Source organism: Medicago sativa, chromosome 8 (genome assembly GCF_051527215.1).
Source record: "Medicago sativa cultivar Bolivia chromosome 8, Bolivia_mono, whole genome shotgun sequence".
Lineage (NCBI taxonomy): Eukaryota > Viridiplantae > Streptophyta > Magnoliopsida > Fabales > Fabaceae > Medicago > Medicago sativa.
In genome coordinates, this window is record NC_140756.1 from 74648332 (window position 1) to 74667479 (window position 19148).

A 19148-nucleotide genomic window follows, 5' to 3' on the forward strand; every position below is an offset into this window, starting at 1 on the left:
ATCTAAATAAAATTGAGCTAGCTTCATCTCTTTGAAATGACTTCTTCTCCTTAATCACTAATGGAAGCTTTGAGCAAGCTTAGATCTAAAATAAATAAATAAAATTAGATCTGGATATTTTTTATAAGTATATCTGAAAAAACATAAAATAGATAGTTTGTTGCTTTCTTTTTGTTCCAAATTATTAAAATATTTCTTTATGTGTGAACAACATACGAACAACATAATCACAGGCCTCAGAGATTAACAACAAGCATATTGACGGAGAGTGTGTGAAAGCCTTTCAATTAAATGAAGAATTCTATGAGTTAGTTTTAGATTTTCAAAATTGTGAGAAATTTTGTAGTGATTGGTTTGAAAGGATTCTCAAAAATATGCTTTATGTGAATGTTTTTGTTTTCAGATTAATAACTTCCCAGTATCATTAGTTGGTTTCATTTTCGAAATCTAATTTCTTTTCCATTTTCTAGACATATTTCCTTTTTCAAGATCTGATTTTGTTTATTTGAGTTGTTTGATTTTAATTTGGTTTATGGATTATAGGTGATGAAGAGTATTTTATTTCTGTCATTGTTGAATATTAATTGTGAGTTGAAGATTGAATGTGAAATGGCCATTGAACGAGAGAGACAGTGGTAGAAGATGATGGAAAAATAATCTAGTATTGACAGTACACAATAAGACAGTTGATCTAATGGTTAGCATTAACTTTCCCATGGTGGGAAATTCTTACCCATTCCCACCCTAAATGCCACACCTAAATATACACCTTGTTATATGCACATACACCAAGGTAGTGGAAATAGGAAGTAGCATATGACTTTGGAAGTTAAGAGAAATGATATTTTGATAACCACTTTTTGACAATTTTTGGACAACTTTCTCTCTCATACTCACATGATGTTGTTATCCTCTCTCTTCCTTTTTCTCTCTCCATTGTTTTTGACCAATAAGAAGTGAGAAAAACAAGGTTGTCAACAAAGTTGTCATCAAATGGATGTCAAAATATCATTACTCGGAAGTTAATTAGTATTTGAACTGATGGTTATAAAAAAAAGAATGATATGTGAACAACGTATGTACAACCAACAATTTATTCGTTATTTTTTCAATATTTTTTGTTTAATTTTGATTTGCATGCTTCTCATAATATTATAGGATGTTGCATTAGTTGTTTAATTTTGAATGTATAAATAACACTCATAGAAAAAATAAGCTGGTCAAATAAGGAAGATGTCTACGACTATATATAAGAGTTTTTTAGAAGATAAAAATATAAGGAGTTGAGTTGCTTTTGAACTGATGGTTATAAAAATAAAAAAAACTGAATGATATGTGAACATCATATATTTATACAACCAACAATTTATTCGTTATTTTTCAATATTTTTTGCTTAATTTTGATTTGCATGCTTCTCATAATATTATGGGATGTTGCATTAGTTGTTTAATTTTGGCTGTATAAATAACACAACTCAGAGAAAAATATAAGTTGATCAAATAAGGAAGATGTTTACGAGTTCTAAGAGTTTTTTAAAAGATAAAAATATAAGAGTTGAGTTGCTTTTAAAGGGGAGAAAAGTGGCTTTTAAATTAGTCCTTTGTTTATTTTATATAATATATCATATGCATATTCCAAAATCTTAAGTCTAACTAACATATGGACATGTTTAGGGAGTAGGGGAAGGACAGATCTAATCCCGGTCCGGAAAAGAATTATGTATGTCAATTTGGGACGATAAAACAAATCAAAATCAAAGACACTTACCCAAAAATAATAGTGTCATCTCTTTGTGAGACCAAGACTATATATCTACTTATCTCTAAGCTAGGTGTCCGTCTTATTCTTAAGGGTGTGTTAATGACCTTGCCCATATGTGTCCGGTCCCACTTGAAACTAAAGAAAGCAATATAGTTAGTCCCAATCACAAGTCTAATCTTAATTTGCACTATTTCTCTATAGTAACACTAACGATGCTTTGTAGCACACAAAGAGGTAGATCCAGTTACATGTGAGTGTCACATAAGTAAGACTCATTATTTCACTTTAGGACCTTACAAATTTAATATCTCAATTTTCTTAGTTCTTTTGTGAACACTAGTCTTTGCACTGATTTATATGGGGAACAGTGTTTGTTGTTTTATTTTAAGAAAATGTTAACTTGTGCCCTTGATGCATAAATTAAGGAATCAAATGTAGAAACTTTTTCTTAAAAGTTGTGCATTCAATGCTTTGAAAGTTTCAAAAGTTATCATTTAAATATAAAATTTATTTGTTAATTCTATTTTAAGCTCCTTAACAAGTTAACACAACCCTTTATTTTATTATACAATAAATATGAAACTGATTTGGCTCTAATCACCCTTTTCAAAATTTGTTCGTTTGCTTATTTTGTTATCAAGCATATAGTAAAAGTTTTTAAGAGGATTGGGATTGGTGATCCATGAGCCCACATGTCCATGTGTTAAAAGGAGTCGAAAACGCCTTGACACAAGGGTTAATCAAGTGATATGATATTCCTTCAAAAAAGTGATATGATATGTCACCATAAACTTAAAATATCGCCTAAGGTATTTTTAGGAACCACTATAATTAGCCGTTTTTGACTCAAAGTGGATCCACAAAGTACTTCTATTAGTTCTATAACCTTGAGGCTTTTCAAAAAAAAAAAAAAGTTCTATAACCTTGAGATTTTTATACCTATGAGATGAGATGAATACATGCTTTATACCTATGAGATGAGATGAATACATGCTCGAGTGTTGGTTAGAGTTAATTTTTTTATAGGGAGGCAAATTGTTTTTATGTATTCTACGAATAACAAATATTTATTGAGAAAGTAATTATCAAACTTTGAAAAATAAATTAGCACAAATTTTTAGTACGTAGTTTCTCTTTTTTTTTTTATTTAACACGTGGTTTAAGTGCATTTGTGTCACATGTTAACATTTTCCTTTTTTAAAAATCATAGTAATATTATTAGTGTATTTTTCTAGCGCTGTCTTGGTTCCGTATATAATATTATTGTTTGAGTTATATGTATAATATTTATTAAAAATTTATATATTTTAGAAATAATAAAAGAAAAAATATAACTCAAATATTAATTCTCAATTTATTACATGAACTATTAATATCTATCTAAAATAGAAAATAAATAAATCCTAGTTGTGAAATAATAATGAAGAATATGTGTTTAGAATGGTCACATGTAAGAAAATGATTATTTTATTAAATATAGAATTGATTTAAATAAATATTTTAATTTTACTTAAATATTTTAAATTTTCTTTTTCAATTTATTATTTAAAAAATGATATATATTGCCTCTATAGTTTATTCACTAGTTTTTTTTTTGTCGGTGAATTCAGTTGTGTGCGTAACATCAAAGACTAATCATTTTGAAATAACTCAGATTTATTTAAGAGATTAACATCAAACCCTAGACCATCCTTAAAAAAATCAACCCTAAACCATGAAATAACTCAGATTTATTTAAGAGATTAACATCAAACCCTAGACCATCCTTAAAAAAATCAAACCCTAAACCAAATAGTTAATGGACCCAAATATTTACCATTTATGTCACACTATGGTGGTGTTTACTAACTAGCTAGAAATGCATATTATTCTCCCAAAAAAAAATGCATATTATTCGTTTCTAATAAAAACATCAGCTTTGGTCAAAAAAATAAAAATAAAAACATCAGCCGTAAACTCATTCACTTCTTTCACTTTAATTATTTGACCATCATTAAATTAGACCAAAGGTGACATGCATTATAAAACAAATCTATCATATCAATCTAATTAAGTGCACATTAATTGATTAAAGAAAAAAGGTCATATATCTTATCGAATTCTTTTCAATATTTAAAAGATAGATTGGAGGAATATGATAGTAAATCCAAAAGCGACTGCTTAATCTTGACTTAATAATATAATAAAGGGATATTATACATATTTGATTGTGTTAGCACCATAAGTATTAGGAAGTGAACATTACGTATGATATGTTTATCAAGGTATATATTCTTCTTTCATTTTCAACTTCTTTTTCGTCCACCTTGTTTTTTCCTTTTGATTTCCATCTTGAATTAATTGATTTCATTTCACGGAGACACAAAATGAATCGCATCATCTCAAGAGGTTTCTTTGCAGAAGTCTTTGGCACTTGGCTGTTATGCATTAAAAACTGTTAATGTTCCAACCTGCATGGATTTGTCTTATGGCAGCAAATTCTTAACTACGCATGATTGTGATGTACAATGACTCCTTAACCAGAAAAATAAGTTAATTCGGTTAAATCAAGACATGTTTTCAGTAGCTAATTAAGTGCATTATTTGTCGGTTTAATAATGTTTGGTGCCGCGTACAATCAGGATATGTAGAACAATTTTTTCCTTCTTCTTTCTTTTGACAAAACAGCAAAATATTTTTAGGTTTGATGAATGTGTGTGATTTTAAGAGAAAGGGTAATCATACCTTTTTTTAACGATTGCTAACCTTTTGAAAAGTTATTATAGTTCCCGGATCTAAGATGGACATAAACGCGTCTGTTTTTTCTGCTTTTATTGACGATGAACGATAAAATCATATAATTGAAAGAAAATTGTTGTACAAAAACACAATATTTTTATATAAAGTTAAAATAAAGTTCTTTTACATTGTGCAATACTGTTCCTTTTTTTTTTTGAGAGGAATACTGTTCCTATTATACTATGCCTCCCATTCACTACTAGAAAAATCAATTTTAGAGAGGGTAGAAATCCGTCACTAAACTACCATAATTCCCTCACAAACGAATTTAGTGAGGGATTTAGTGACGACCGGCAATCCCTTAAGAATATTGGCCTTGCTAAATTTTTGTGAGGGATTTTGGTTTCCGTCCCTAATTGACACGGTTACAATCCGTCCCTAATCATATAAATCCGTCACTAAATATGAACTAGAAATGTGCTAAATCTTGGACAAATCCGTCAGTAATTAGTGAGGGATTCTGGTTCCCTCTCTAATAGTGAGGGACTATTCCATCAATTTTTACCAGTATTTCCGTCAGTAATTAGTCACGGATTGGTTTTCCCTCTCAAATTGTGAAGGCATATAACACTAATAGTGATGAACCTGAATTCCCTCACTAATTGAAACAGAAATTTGCATCACTAATGTAATGTTCAATTTCCTGCCAGATTTCATTAATTAATTATATTCATATTTTAACTGCATTTACTATATTAAACCATATTGAACATGTTGGAAATATCCAATAAAAAACACTTGATAAATTGTCTTCATACCCATCACAGACATTCATCACCATAAAAGTCATAAGGAAAATGTCAAGAAGTTTACAATTACAACCATTGTTCCAACTCTCAAAATACATGAAGAGTCACAAGGAAACTACTCCTCATGGGGCTGCTGGTTCTAGTACCATTAAACAATAATTTTTTATATGAGGAAACTACTCAAAGCAACACATATAAAAAAAAATAATTAAGATACACTAAGAGACTAAACAAAATAATGTAAAAACAGATTGTGAGTTATGAGTCATACTCGGGGGCAACATATCCTTGAGTGCCTAAAACACGAGTTGAAACATGTCCACCGATTCTATCAGGTCCAAGCTTTGCCAATCCAAAATCAGAAACTTTAGCATGGAATTTTTTGTCCAAGAGGATGTTGCTGCTCTTGAAATCTCTGTGAATCACTGGAGGACTGACATGTTCATGAAGATATTCCAAACCCTTGGCAGCTTCAAGTGCTATTCTTAACCGAGTTTCCCAATCTAGATTAACAGACATGACACTGGAATCTACAATAAAAAAATTCATCAAAATCAACTCCAACATTACAAATAACATAAATTGGTAAAAAAAATAGCACCATCTGTAAAGGTGCAAACACAATTTGTGCGCATTTTATTACTTACTGTTATTGCTGGCAGGATAAAGATGTTCCTGCAGACCACCATTTGCCATAAATTCATACACCAGCAGCTTATGATTATGATCAGAGAAGTATCCAAGCAATGCAAGCAAATACGGAGAATGCAACCGATTAAGCAATTCCACCTACAATGAGATGCAATTAATCAACCAATTCTCAAAACAAAATGTCTTCCCAGGTCACTGATCTCTATCGAATTCATCGACTCAATGCCGGGGAAAGAAAAATCATTATGATCCATATTCTACAAATTTTATTGGTTTGATAACAAGGCAAATCAAGTGCATACAAAAATGTACAAACCTCAAATTTAAACTCTTCTTCTCCTTGCTTTCCTGCCCGATCCATTAATTTAACCGCAACCTTCCTTCCATCGTTGACCACTCCTCGGTAAACAAGTCTAAATCCACCAGGACCGACTACATTTGACTTGCTGAAGGCTCCAGTAGCAGAATGCAGCTGCTTGAAAGTGAACACCTTAAGTCCTTTCTCAGTAACAACTTGTAGGTTTGAAAAATCACTTTTCTCAGTAACAACTTGTAGTAACAATATTGTATATACATCACATTCCAATATACAAATCCATATGTGACAATCATTATCATTCATACTGTACTATAAAATATACAATTATTTTGGTTGAAAAAGTATAACAATTAACAAGTTGAATTTGATGTCCAAGGTTGAAAAGGGCAGGGTGGCAAAAACAATTTTCACTTCACATATGAAATACTCCAAATTTTCAGACAAAAAACAAGCACATGCAAACAGCACAACCGACACTCATGATTATTGAGAAGGTGTATCGGAAAAAAATTCATGTCCCTCGTAGAAAATATATTAGTGTTTATAGAGATAGACATTCATCACCTTATAAACTGATTTTGTAAAAAAAAAAAAAATTATAAATGATATAATGTTAGTATAATTTCTCCTTTGTTGGGATTTGAACTCTCTAACTTTAACTTCTCAACTCCTTTGTCATATGGCAACCCCTTAAAAAAAACTCTTTTATCATATGTTGTAAGGATAAGTTAATTAAACTCAATGCAAAAATATAATATTTACCTCCATTTTCTTTTGGTGATGCTGGTTCGTCCTGCTGCTGTGATCTGTTGATCTACGAAATGGGGCTGTTGCATGTGTGCTTGTTGTTGACAGCAGTCCGGATTTGAGAGTGCAGGGGCGCTGTCTGGCACACACTCCAGCTTCTGTCCTGTTTCCTATCGTTTGTAAAAGACATTCTATCAAATTATGAGTCAAAAATGAGACACATTATAAGACATCATGACTATATATGCAACAAAGTCCCATAATTCTCAAGGACAAAAACCAACATTAATCTCAATTGTGCACATGTAAATTTCTAGTATCATCTATACCAGCCAGTGTGATAAACTTACAAACACTGCGACAATAACAAACTTAATAAGCGGATGCATAATCAGCTGCTTTCTCATCAACTTATTAACCACCTATAAAATAAATAAAGTTATTTTAAAAAGGATACTATTATACGATTAAAACACGTAAAGAAACAAAAAAGTAATAGCATAAACTAGATTCATAATTCACCAAAAAAGGTTACTTCATTCAATTGAAATCTTGTTAAAACTTACAAATGCACAGAACCAAGTGAAAACCAAAATAAGAATTATAAGGAACAATCACATGTTCCAATTTCACAGTCAAAACATAATACACAAAAGAGTGCTTCTTCTTCAACGTTCAAGTGAGCACAAAATACTAGAATGGTAGAGAAAATAGCAGAGAACAGAACCAACAGTGTAAGACATTCAAAAATCTAATCTAAAACAAGTCTCATACTACCAATCTTCAACAAAATCAAAAGTGAAATAAACCCATTCTTCAACAACAATCATTCAAAATACAAAATTGAAAATCAAAATTATTAACAAACAAAAGGAAGGGTTTGTATTCACCTGTTTCAGAGCAACTTCGATTTTGGATTCAGAAATCTGAGTGAGTTCACTGTAACCCCCCACAAAACCCAAATCATATAACAATAAAATAAAAAATAAAAATAAAATAAAAAAAATCTGAGATTGAGAGAGAGATTACCGTGAGTTTTGAGAAAAGGAAAGATTTGAGGGAACGATTCTGGAAGAAGGAAGGAGGTTCGATTTTGGTACTGAGGTTTGATTTCAGTGAAGATTTGAGATTTGATTTTGGTATGATTTGAGAAAGATTCAGTGAAATTTTGGTTTGATTTGAGGATATGAGGATTTAGGAGTGATTTGAGGAGATTCAGTGAAGCTGTTTGGAGTTCTATTTCTGCATTTTTGGAGCTAGAGTTCATAGGCTGTTTTAGGATCGTGAGAAAAATTGAGGAGAAAAATTTGAGTTCATAAGCTGTTTGGAGTTCGATTTGTGCATTTTGGAATTTGATGTCTGCACTTTGGAGCCAAAATTTGGGGAAAATTTTTTAGGGTTTGTGAAAAATAGAGGGGGAAGATTTCAGTATAAGAAGAGGGAAAACGAAAACGTGTAACAAGGTAGGGGAATAATTTAGTTTTCTTATTAATATCAATAATTGTTAGTGAGGGATTAATTTCCTCACCAACTATGTAGTGGACATTAGTGATGGCTTTAGTGAGGGAATCGTTAGAGAAGGATCACTTCCATGCCAAATTCCGTTACAAACGTTAAACTTGTTAATTTGCTGAGGGATTTAGGGACGGATATTTTGTGAGGGATATTTTGTGAGGGATGTTTAAACCATTCCCTCACCAATCATTGGCAATTCAATTTTTGTTTTTAATACCGTAATCCGTCTCTAAATCCGTCACAATTAGTTACGGAATTTTGTCCCTCCCTAAAATCCCTCTCTAATTTGCATTTTTCTAGTAGTGATTGTTTTGAATTGTTCTTATTTCAGTGATATTAATTTTTTATTGATGATTTTATTTTTTGGTAGAGATTTTTTATTGATAATTTAAATAATAGAATTTTTTTTTGAAGAAATCAAAATGGAATATATTAACAGCGGCGGTGTAAACTCTTAAGTACAAGGTGTACCAGAGAAAACACCCCGAAAAACAAACAGATAATCAATGTTATTACAACCAAAGGTCAGTCGATACCCAAACAAAGTAAAGGGTCCGACCACCATCTCTGAGAACCGTAATTTAAATAATAGAATTGTTAAAATTAAAGGTAAAAATGAAAATTTAAGGAAAAAAAATTCAGTCCAAATGTATTTCCTTTATATATCGTTATAGATATTGTAATTTGGTTATTTTTTTCTGCTAGAAGATGCTTATAACATTCACTGATAATAATTTGGTCGATACATAAGAACCAAACAAATGACCCATTAAATCCAAATCAATTAAATTAGTTCATTTATTTTCCATTTTCTTGTCTAAAATAAAATGAACCAAATTAATTAAATCCGCATCTATTGAATTGGACATTGATTTAACATCATTCAAATTCGATCATCTCAGACATGAACCAAACCATTATATTTCATTATTAGTTATTTTAATTTCATATCATATTAGCAGTGTCATCTTGAAAAAAATATGATGTGTTCATGTATTTTTTTAATCATTATATATCATTTATTTTTCTTTAAAAAAATCATTTATTTTGTTACAATATATATTTTTATTTATGATGTGTTACAAAATATGCAATGTTTGATTAAAAATTGATTATTATTTAGGTTTGTTAATATAAGTTTTTTAAATTTATAAAATTAACCCGATCTTCATCGATTTAGTTTGTTTCGAATTCAAAATATTACAAAACCGAAACAAACTGCCTATTTTTAATTGTTTCAAATTCATCTTCTCTCAAAATCAAATCAAGCTGATTCATTAATTACACCTCTATTTCAAAACATCAATAATAAAGAGATAAATACTAGTTAGAGATTGATCTACTTTTACTAACACATGAGATGCTTCACCGGTCTCTTAAGAAACCTAACACGTGAGTTAATTTAAAAAAAAAAAAAAACAAAGAACATATTAAGTATAACCCAAAATTCCAAGACATTTTCCTTGCTAAGGTGTAGTTGGACAACTATTCACTTGGAATGTAATTCAAAATTTACCTACTCTACTTGAAGATCATGAATCCACGATAAACCAATTAACAAACCACAAGCCTCTCACCCTCTCAATGAGCATAACAGTGAAACCATTGAATTTTAGCAAGCACGATATTGGAAGAAAAAGTCTAACGACCTTTTAAATTGGTTATGGTTATGAAACTCTTTTTCCTCTCATAACTCTCAAATTATTAAAAGTATATATAAATATTTTTGTTAAGAATAATATTTCTAAACACTATAATACTTTTGTTAAGAACAATGTTTCACAATTTTATTTATTTTTTAAATAACCGACGCAGGTTGGCCCTACTACGTGTATATAGGACAAGGATTAAAAATTGAACTTCCATCTTTTTCACCGATGTGGGGTTGATTCTCTTTAAAGCCACTAAAATCAAATCAAGTAGTTGAGATTAGGTAAAACTGTTTAGTGGTTGCAGTATTTCTATAGCTTTGGTTTGGTGCTAGCTTCCCAACATTTATGATTTGTATACCAATCTGTGTACAAATGGGGTGCCTCAACATACTACCATTTGTATACCAATTTTTTTTAATATATATATAAAATCTTTGATATAGTAAATAGAAATTGTTAGGAAAATTAAACTCGTACATGTCAAAGATTAATCCACATGCATATCTTTGCTGAACACATAGTAGCACGCCTGAAACAAAGTAGTAGCGCACACAAACATTTAACACGGTTTGCACTTCTTGTCAACGTATACAGAAACATCTCAGTACAATGTATTCATAAATGGCATTACAATAATATCAACTTAGCTCCAAGTTGTGTATACTCTCATCCACGAGTACTTACAAGAATGTTAACACTCAAATCTCACATATCAAAAGATCACCCGCACAAGTCAAAAATCCAAAAGTTCAACTTACAAAGCCTCCTAATAAGTTCCTCACTTACCCCGTAATTTATAAAAAAAAATTGAAAAGAAAAAGTTGGGGTATGGGGGCCAACTTTAGTTCGTAAGACTTTGAAGGCTTATCTAAGTGTTTAAGGAAGGTCATTCAATATGTACCTCAATTTTACTTCTGATTAGATCGTAACTTTCAATCGACTATTTTTGTGTGTAATTTTCGATTGGATTGTAACTTTTGATTGACTTTTTCAACGATGTTAACCATTTAAATGTGCCTATTGAACAACCATTGTGTTTAAGACGTGTCTTGTTTAGTGGGCTTGCATAAGCTGACAGCTGTGTTTGTAGCCAGGGATATCTCAACTTATAGATCACCCAAAATTGGAGATACTTCACCTCTTCATAAGTAGTGAGGGACGAATCCAGGACTAAACTTTTGGTGTGGCTAAAATATAAATGTTAAAAAAATTGTCTAATAAAATTAAAGATTATTTACTAGTTCACCCAAAATAATAATTTCAGTAGTTTTATTTGGACTAATTTTATTAATTCAAGTCCATTTGTAACCCTAACAATTGTTAATCGTAAAAAACTGAACCACCAACATTCTCTAATATTTTATTCTTATAAACATCATTCATATGTAATATTTTATAACCACACCATACCATATACTTAACCGTGGGAATAGGCCATGTCAAGTCAAACTTTGATAGACCTGAGCTTGACCTACCATTTTTTTTCTTCAAGTCTAAGCCTGACCTATGGCCTTTCGTAGGCCTATTTTTTTTGTCTGACCTGACCTATAATTTAAAGAGATTTACTTTTCCCACCCTATGGGTTTCCTCGCGCGCCCTATTTTTTCCAAAAATGCCCTTGAGTTTTCGGATTTTATAATCCGGAATGGTGTTTTCTTTTGTTAAAGGGTGAAAAAATGAGTAACGGATTTTTCCGGATTTTGTAATCCACAAACTTCAAAAAATAGGGCGCGTTACATGATGTTTCCGGATTACATAATCCGGAAACACCCTAAACACCTTTTTTCAAGGTAAAACAGTTCGGATTATATAATCCGAACTGTATCAGCACAAATTCTAAACGTGTTTGTAACATGGATAGTCATTTTAGGGACAATATTTGTAACATCCCAGACTGCTTTTAGGATTGCCGACTAACCCCACAAACCAACACAAGTCTTTTCTGAAGGAAATCAATTCCGTGCCTTTCATTGATAATGATCAAGAGTACATATAGTTACAATAGGTAGAGTCAAACCTAGGAAAGTAATTACAAAATAATGGAGAGTAATTACCTAATAATAACTAACATAATGACTAACATAATTACATAAAGTCAAGCAATAATTACTAACATAATTACATAAAGTCATATTCTATCACACCCCCGCAGTCGAAGCGGGAGGTTCACGGACGCTTAGACTGGTCCGAAAATCATCAAAAAGAACTCGAGGTAGGCCTTTGGTGAAAATGTCAGCAATCTGATGACGAGAAGGAACATGAAGGACGCGTGCCTGGCCACGCGCGACCTTTTCCCGAACAAAGTGAATGTCCATCTCAATATGTTTAGTACGTTGATGCTGCACTGGATTACCAGAAAGGTATATGGCACTAACATTATCACAGTACACCAAAGTAGCTTGGGAAAGTGGGTAGTGAAGCTCTAAGAGAAGATTGCGAAGCCAACACGATTCAGAAACCACATTAGCAACACCCCTGTACTCAGCTTCTGCACTGGAGCGAGAAAGTGTGGGTTGTCGTTTGGAAGACCAGGAAATGAGGTTTTCACCAAGAAACACACAATAGCCAGAGGTCGAACGACGGGTGTCAGGACATCCACCCCAATCAGCATCAGTGTAGGAGATAAGTTTCTCAATAGGGGATGAATAAAGATGCAAACCATAGTGTAGGGTGCCCTGAACATAACGCAAGATGCGTTTGAGGGCAAGCATGTGGTCGGTGCAAGGGGCATGCATGTGAAGACACACCTGTTGGACAGCATAAGAGATGTCAGGTCGGGTGAAAGTAAGATACTGCAAGGCTCCTGCAAGACTTCGATATAGAGTAGGATCGTCATATGAAGTGCCGGCGGTGGTACTGAGCTTCTGTTTGGTGTCAACTGGAGTAGCAGAAGGTTTGCACGAGGCCATGCCTGCTCGAGCAATAATATCACTAGCATAAGTACTCTGGCTGAGGAAGAGTCCACCATCATGTCTAGTCACAGAAATGCCCAAGAAGTAACTTAGTGGACCCAAATCCTTCATGGCAAACTCAGATGCAAGGAGTGCCATGATAGATTTTCGAAGATCATGGGAGGAGGTGATGAGGATGATGTCATCAACATAAAGCAAGATGTAAGCCATATCAGAGCCACGTCGGTAGATGAAGAGTGAGTGATCTGAAGTGCTATGCTGAAATCCAATGGTGGAGACAAAGTCAGCAAAGCGCTGGTACCAGGCACGAGGCGCTTGCTTAAGACCATAAAGTGATTTTCGCAATCGACACACATAATCTGGGCGATGAGGATCACGAAAACCTAGTGGCTGATGCATGTATACTGTTTCATGAAGGTCACCATGTAGAAATGCATTTTGAACATCTAGCTGATGAATAGGCCAGGATTTGGACAGTGCAATGGTGAGAACGGTGCGAATCGTCGCCGGTTTTACTACAGGACTGAATGTCTCATCACAATCTACACCTGCAATCTGTGACCTGCCATCACCTACAAGACGAGCCTTGTAACGCTCAAAAACACCATTAGATTTCTTTTTATGACGAAAAATCCACATACAACGAATAATATTAACATCACAAGGTCGTGGAACCAAATCCCACGTATTATTTCTAATAAGAGCATTAAATTCAGACTGCATTGCGGATTTCCAATTAGGGTCAGATAAGGCTAGTTTAGGGTTTTTGGGAAGTGGTGAGATGGTCGGATCATCAATGGTGACAGAAAGGTTAAAGAGTTTTCTGGGTTTGTGGATACCTCGCATGCTACGGGTGGCCATGGTCCTAGTAGGAGGTGCGGGCGGGGCCGGTGGTGTAGGTGATGGAGAGGTATTAGGTGAATCTATAGAGGTGGAAGAAGATGTCATGGTAGGAGAAGTATTAGGGGTTCCGGCCATAGAGGGAGACAGATGGTCAGGTGGCGGACTAGGAGGGTTAGCAGGAAGAGGTTGTAAGGTAGGATTATTCCACTGGTGGACAATATGTGGGTGTAAGTCATCAGTAAACCATTTATAGTCAGGGAGAGGTGGTGAAGATAGTTGGGAAAAGGGGAATTGGGTCTCATCAAAAATTACATGGCGGGAAATAATGATCTTTCTGTGCGACAAATCAAAACATTTATAACCTCTGTGGTTAATGGGATACCCTAAGAAGACACACGGGGTCGAGCGTGGTTGTAGTTTGTTAATGGTAGTTGATGGAAACAAAGGATAACAAAGACAACCAAAGACACGAAGATGTGTGTAGGAGGGGTCACGGTGATACAAGAGTTGGGTTGGAGAGTAATTGGCTAGATTCTTTTGAGGAAGTATATTAAGAAGATATGTGGCCATTTGAAGTGCATGATGCCAAAATGAGGGAGGAACAGACGAATGAGCGAGAAGAGTGCGAATCATGTTGTTAATAGTGCGTATCTTACGTTCCGCCTTGCCATTTTGAGATGATGTGTGAGGGCAAGAGAAACGAAAAATAAGACCATTATCAACACAATATTTATGAAATAGTGAATTATTATATTCACGCCCATTATCACATTGAAAACATTTGACAGTTTGAGAAAATTGTGTGCGAATTTGATTGGAAAGTGAAATGAACATTTCAAAAACTTGAGACTTGTTGCTTATAGGAAATGTCCACAAAAAATCAGAATAATCATCCAAGAATAAAACATAATACCGATGACCAGAGGAACTTAAAATTGGTGATGTCCATAAATCACTGTGTAAAATATCAAATGGAATTAAAGTAACATTTTTGGATGAATTAAAAGGCAACTTAACATGTTTGCCAAACACACAAGAATTACAAATAGTCTTAGTACTCAATTGTTCACTACTAATGAACTTATTTTTATGAAGAGACTGCAAAATAGAAGAACTAGGATGACCAAGGCGTCTGTGCCAGATACTGGAAGCAAGACCAGCAAAGTGAGAGGGAGAGGTGACTGGATAGAGATCTCCGAGGCTATTACATCTCATGAGAGAAATCCCCGTCTGAAAGTCAAATATCGAGAAACCAAATGGGTCAAATGACACAGAAACATTATTGTCAGTTGTGAGTTGTCGCACAGAAATCAAATTTTTAATAATTTGTGGTGTGTGTAAAACATTGTTAAGGTTTAAGGGTTTCTGTTTGTTAGATGTAGGTAAAGTTGTGTGACCAGACCCTTGAATTGGGATACCTTGTCCACTACCAACAATCAGTTTCTGATTTAAATGACTCAAATTAGAATAAGACGAGAGATTACCTTGCGATGCGGCTGTATGGGACGAAGCTCCAGTGTCCATGTACCATGTGCTATCCGGAGGAGTGAGAGACATGGTATGCATAGCAGCTGCAATGTCAGTGGGTGCTGGTGAAACCGTAGCAGTGTGAGCCTGAGGGCGCTGACCTAGAATGCCCGGCTGACTTGAAGGACCGGTGGGACGAGTCCACTGAGATGTAGGATAAGGGCAAGGAGGCACACCCCAAGGAGGTGGGGTCCAACCCCAAGGAGACCAGGGTGGATACTGCTGCTGCCAGGGCTGAGAATGCCAAGAAGAAGCTGCTGCCGCAGGTCCAAAGGGGCCATCGGAGCGTGAACCACCACGCTGTCCACGCCCTCTTGGGCGATTCTGATTGTTGCGGTTGTGTCCAGATCTAGAGCGGTTGTTCTGACGACGATTTGAGTGTTGTTGAGGGGAGTCATCAGAGTCCTTTGGAGCTGCAGTGTGCAAGGCAGTATGAGAACTAGTGTTGTGCATTTTTGCCAAGCCGGATTCCTCCAAGGTAAGCATGGATCGCGCCTGAAAGAATGATGGCAATGGATTACTTTGGCGGATTAAGGTGGCAACCCCGCGGTACGGCTCAGAAAGACCAGACACCAGCTGAAGGACCAGACGGTGACTGCTGACAGGTGCTCCAACATTTTTCAACTGATCAGAAAGTTGCTTGAGACGTTGACAATAGGCAGAAACATTTGGAAAATCCTCCATGCGAGTGGATGAGAAATCTTGCTCAAGAGCAACTGCACGTGAGTTTTGATTATCCTCAAAGATGTCAGCCAAACGTTTCCAGGCAGCCATGGCAGTGGATCCTTTTTCCATAATGGTGGTAAGGAGATCAAAAGAGATGGTGGAATAAATCCATTGAAGAACCGTTGAATCGAGAATTGTCCACATTTCAAAACTAGCATCAGTGGAAGCAGGCTTCTCTTTTCCAGGTTGAGGAATAATGTGATCGACAACCTTGTGGGCACGAGCATGAATCTCAAACAATTCAGCCCACATGGCGTAGTGATCCTTCTCCATTTCTAGCACAAAGGGAATGCTATTTTTTATATTGGTCACGGCAAGGGCCGGATGAAAATCAGGTTTTTCCGAATTGGAGGTCGCGGCAGTGGTGGAGGACACGGCGGCGGACGACGACATGGCAGGAGAGGAAGACATGGTGTGGCAGCAATGGGTTGCGCAAGAGAGAGGCGCGACACAAGAGAAAGCTGCTAGTTGGTTTGGCTAAGGAAGACGCTTGAGCGGCAGTGGGCGGCTCAAGGGAGTAGGAAGCGGCGGCCTTGGTTGAAGAAAGTGGCGGCGGCTGTAAGGAAGAAAGAGATAGGTTACTGGAATTTAGACTCGTGATACCATGAAGGAAATCAATTCCGTGCCTTTCATTGATAATGATCAAGAGTACATATAGTTACAATAGGTAGAGTCAAACCTAGGAAAGTAATTACAAAATAATGGAGAGTAATTACCTAATAATAACTAACATAATGACTAACATAATTACATAAAGTCAAGCAATAATTACTAACATAATTACATAAAGTCATATTCTATCATTTTCAGCGTGTTTTGTCCTCACTCGCACGCTTACCGGGAAACTTCCCGGTAGGTCACCCATCCCAAAATTGCTCCAAGTCAAGCACGCTTAACTGTGGAGTTCTTATGGAATGAGCTACCGAAAAGAAGATGCATCTTGTTGATATGGGTAGTACCTAACAATTCTTATAAGCCTTCCTTCAACCATGTAGTCCCATACCTACACGGCCTCCGGATCCCTCTCATTCCGATGTCATTCGGTTCCTCTTATTAACGTGGGGTCATCCTTACGGATAGTGCCCGTTCCAACTGGCGGGAACCTTTCGTATCCAACTGGCGGGATATCGAAAGCCACGTCGTGGGTGTTACAATATTAATCTTCCTAACTCTCATCCTTCTGTTTTTGGGTCATTGTTACCTGTTCTTAGTCAAAAATCGGGTTTTCGGGCTACTTGATCGGATTGCTCCGAAACTTCCCCAGAAAATCAGAAAAAATTCAAGGACCATGACTCCCGTAGAAGGGACTTCTTAAGGGACTCCACCCCTCAAAATCCAAAATTCCATCATTTAGACCCATTTTTCATTTTTTATTAATTTTTCATATTCTCAGAAAAATCCGAAAAAATTTGCATTAGTTTTATTTGATTTTTAGAATTTTTTTGTGTTATTTTTATATTTTTATGATTTTATTTGACAGGTTTTTAGCATTTTTTTACTTAGTTTTTTTGTTGTTGTTAAAAGCAAAACTCAAAACTGCTGAAATGTGAGAGAGTCTGATGGCTGATTATACATAAGAATTGTCCGGATTATAAGATCCGAAATAGTAAACATGAATCCGGATTTTAAAATCCGGAATGAACAAGGGCATTTTTGGAAATTTAACAGGGCGCGGGAGAAGGCCATAGGATAGGAAAAGTAATACTCTAATTTAAAAGCTTGGCATGGCCTGAAAGCCTATTTACATGTTTATTTCATATTAAAGTCATTAAATATTTCATATTTTCTACTTCTAAATAGGCTAAGTCGGCCTTAAACCCTATTTCATTGTAAGGCTTGTCTATCATTATAAGGTCTTAAAAACCTATTTCACTATAAGCCCTTAAAGCCTAGTTAAAAAGTCCAATATTTAAGTTTTTTTTTGAACAAGTCCAATATTTAAGTTGTTTCTTGATTTTTATGTTTAATATAAATTATTTTTTAATATAAATAAAAAATAATTATTCAATCTAAATAATTATTCATCTTTGTGATCATGAAACAGCCGACCCTAGTTTTTTGGTGAGAGAAACTCCAACTTCTCTCTAAACTTTCTTTCACCTTCGTTCATCGAGGAGGGGTGGTTTTAGGTCATTTTTTGACCTAGAATCACCCATCTACATCTTTTTTCCCTTTTCTTTCAATCTAAATAAGTGGTTTCCACATAGATCAAGTTTTCTCTTTTGTGTTTTTTTTTGGTGTGATTTCGTCGTCTAAGTGCGGCGTTGTGTTGTTCGTCATCTTGTGCGGCGTTTGATTTCGCGTCTTGTCGCGGTGTTCATTTAGTTCCTATTGAAAGATCGGCATCAGTCAATTACAAATTCAACCAATGATTTGGGTGTCAACGTTGCAGATCCGGAAGCATGTGAATTTCGGTGACTTAGGTTTTATCATATTATTTGTAGGTATTTTGCCGTTTTATGCTATTAACTTGGGTACTGTGAGTTTGTTCGCAGATTCAGCCTTTTCGTTTTTAGCGATGTTTGTATCTGATGTACTCTATCGATTTGAATGAATGAATATCGTTTTGTTTTTGTCAAAAAAAATAAATAAAAAATAATTTTTAAGAATATACATAAACAGGTCGGCCTATTAGCTTTGTACGTTTTTTTTTTTTTATAACCTAAGCATTAAATGGGCATTTTTAAAAGTCTAAGCCTAACCTAAGCATTAAATTTTTAAATATTCATGTATCTTTTAGATTTCCACTTACTCGAATATTTAAAAATTTGAATTAATTTTCCAACAAATTTAAATTTAGTATTTTTTTTATCCCAACCCTATGCTTTCCGGTGGAATGAGACCCTCTTAATCAGAGTTGGACCAATAAATAAGTAAAGTCTAATTATACATTATATTAGTTAGGATTTGAACTTGTGTTTTGTCAAAGTTTTTTTTTAACCGAAGTTTATTAATCACTTGAATTCA

The 19148-nt window shown here is 34.6% G+C and overlaps 2 protein-coding genes across 3 annotated transcripts; both read right to left on the bottom strand.

Moving 5' to 3' along the window:
- Positions 1 to 5278: 5278 nt before the first annotated feature.
- Positions 5279 to 8589, bottom strand: LOC146901470 (putative serine/threonine-protein kinase PBL23). 2 transcript variants are annotated; one of them, XM_085737078.1, is made up of 7 exons: positions 8036 to 8589; positions 7897 to 7945; positions 7357 to 7428; positions 7022 to 7176; positions 6257 to 6412; positions 5937 to 6078; positions 5279 to 5819 (listed from the first exon to the last, which is right to left on the bottom strand). In XM_085737078.1, the coding sequence occupies exons 4-7, from the start codon at positions 7025 to 7027 to the stop codon at positions 5548 to 5550; spliced, it is 576 nt and encodes a 191-aa protein (XP_085593204.1). In that variant the 5' UTR covers positions 7028 to 7176; positions 7357 to 7428; positions 7897 to 7945; positions 8036 to 8589; the 3' UTR covers positions 5279 to 5547. The 2 variants fall into 2 exon arrangements, with proteins under 2 accessions (XP_085593204.1, XP_085593205.1); XM_085737079.1 differs by lacking the exon at positions 7357 to 7428.
- Positions 8590 to 14986: 6397 nt separating this feature from the next.
- On the bottom strand, positions 14987 to 16983 carry LOC146901471 (uncharacterized). Its single transcript, XM_085739082.1, has 2 exons — positions 15413 to 16983; positions 14987 to 15158 (listed from the first exon to the last, which is right to left on the bottom strand). The coding sequence occupies exons 1-2, from the start codon at positions 16590 to 16592 to the stop codon at positions 15133 to 15135; spliced, it is 1206 nt and encodes a 401-aa protein (XP_085595208.1). The 5' UTR covers positions 16593 to 16983; the 3' UTR covers positions 14987 to 15132.
- Positions 16984 to 19148: the final 2165 nt, after the last annotated feature.

Bases quoted from the DNA above. Each gene is read 5' to 3' on its own strand.
- LOC146901470 (XM_085737079.1), bottom strand. The intron at 6,079-6,256 runs GTTTGTACATTT...ATCTCATTGTAG, and splicing joins AAGAAGAGTTTAAATTTGAG to GTGGAATTGCTTAATCGGTT. The intron at 5,820-5,936 runs GTAAGTAATAAA...TTTTTATTGTAG, and splicing joins TTATCCTGCCAGCAATAACA to ATTCCAGTGTCATGTCTGTT.
- LOC146901471 (XM_085739082.1), bottom strand. From the start codon at position 16,592: ATGTCTTCCTCTCCTGCCATGTCGTCGTCCGCCGCCGTGTCCTCCACC. The intron at 15,159-15,412 runs GTAATCTCTCGT...TTTGACTTTCAG, and splicing joins CCATACAGCCGCATCGCAAG to ACGGGGATTTCTCTCATGAG.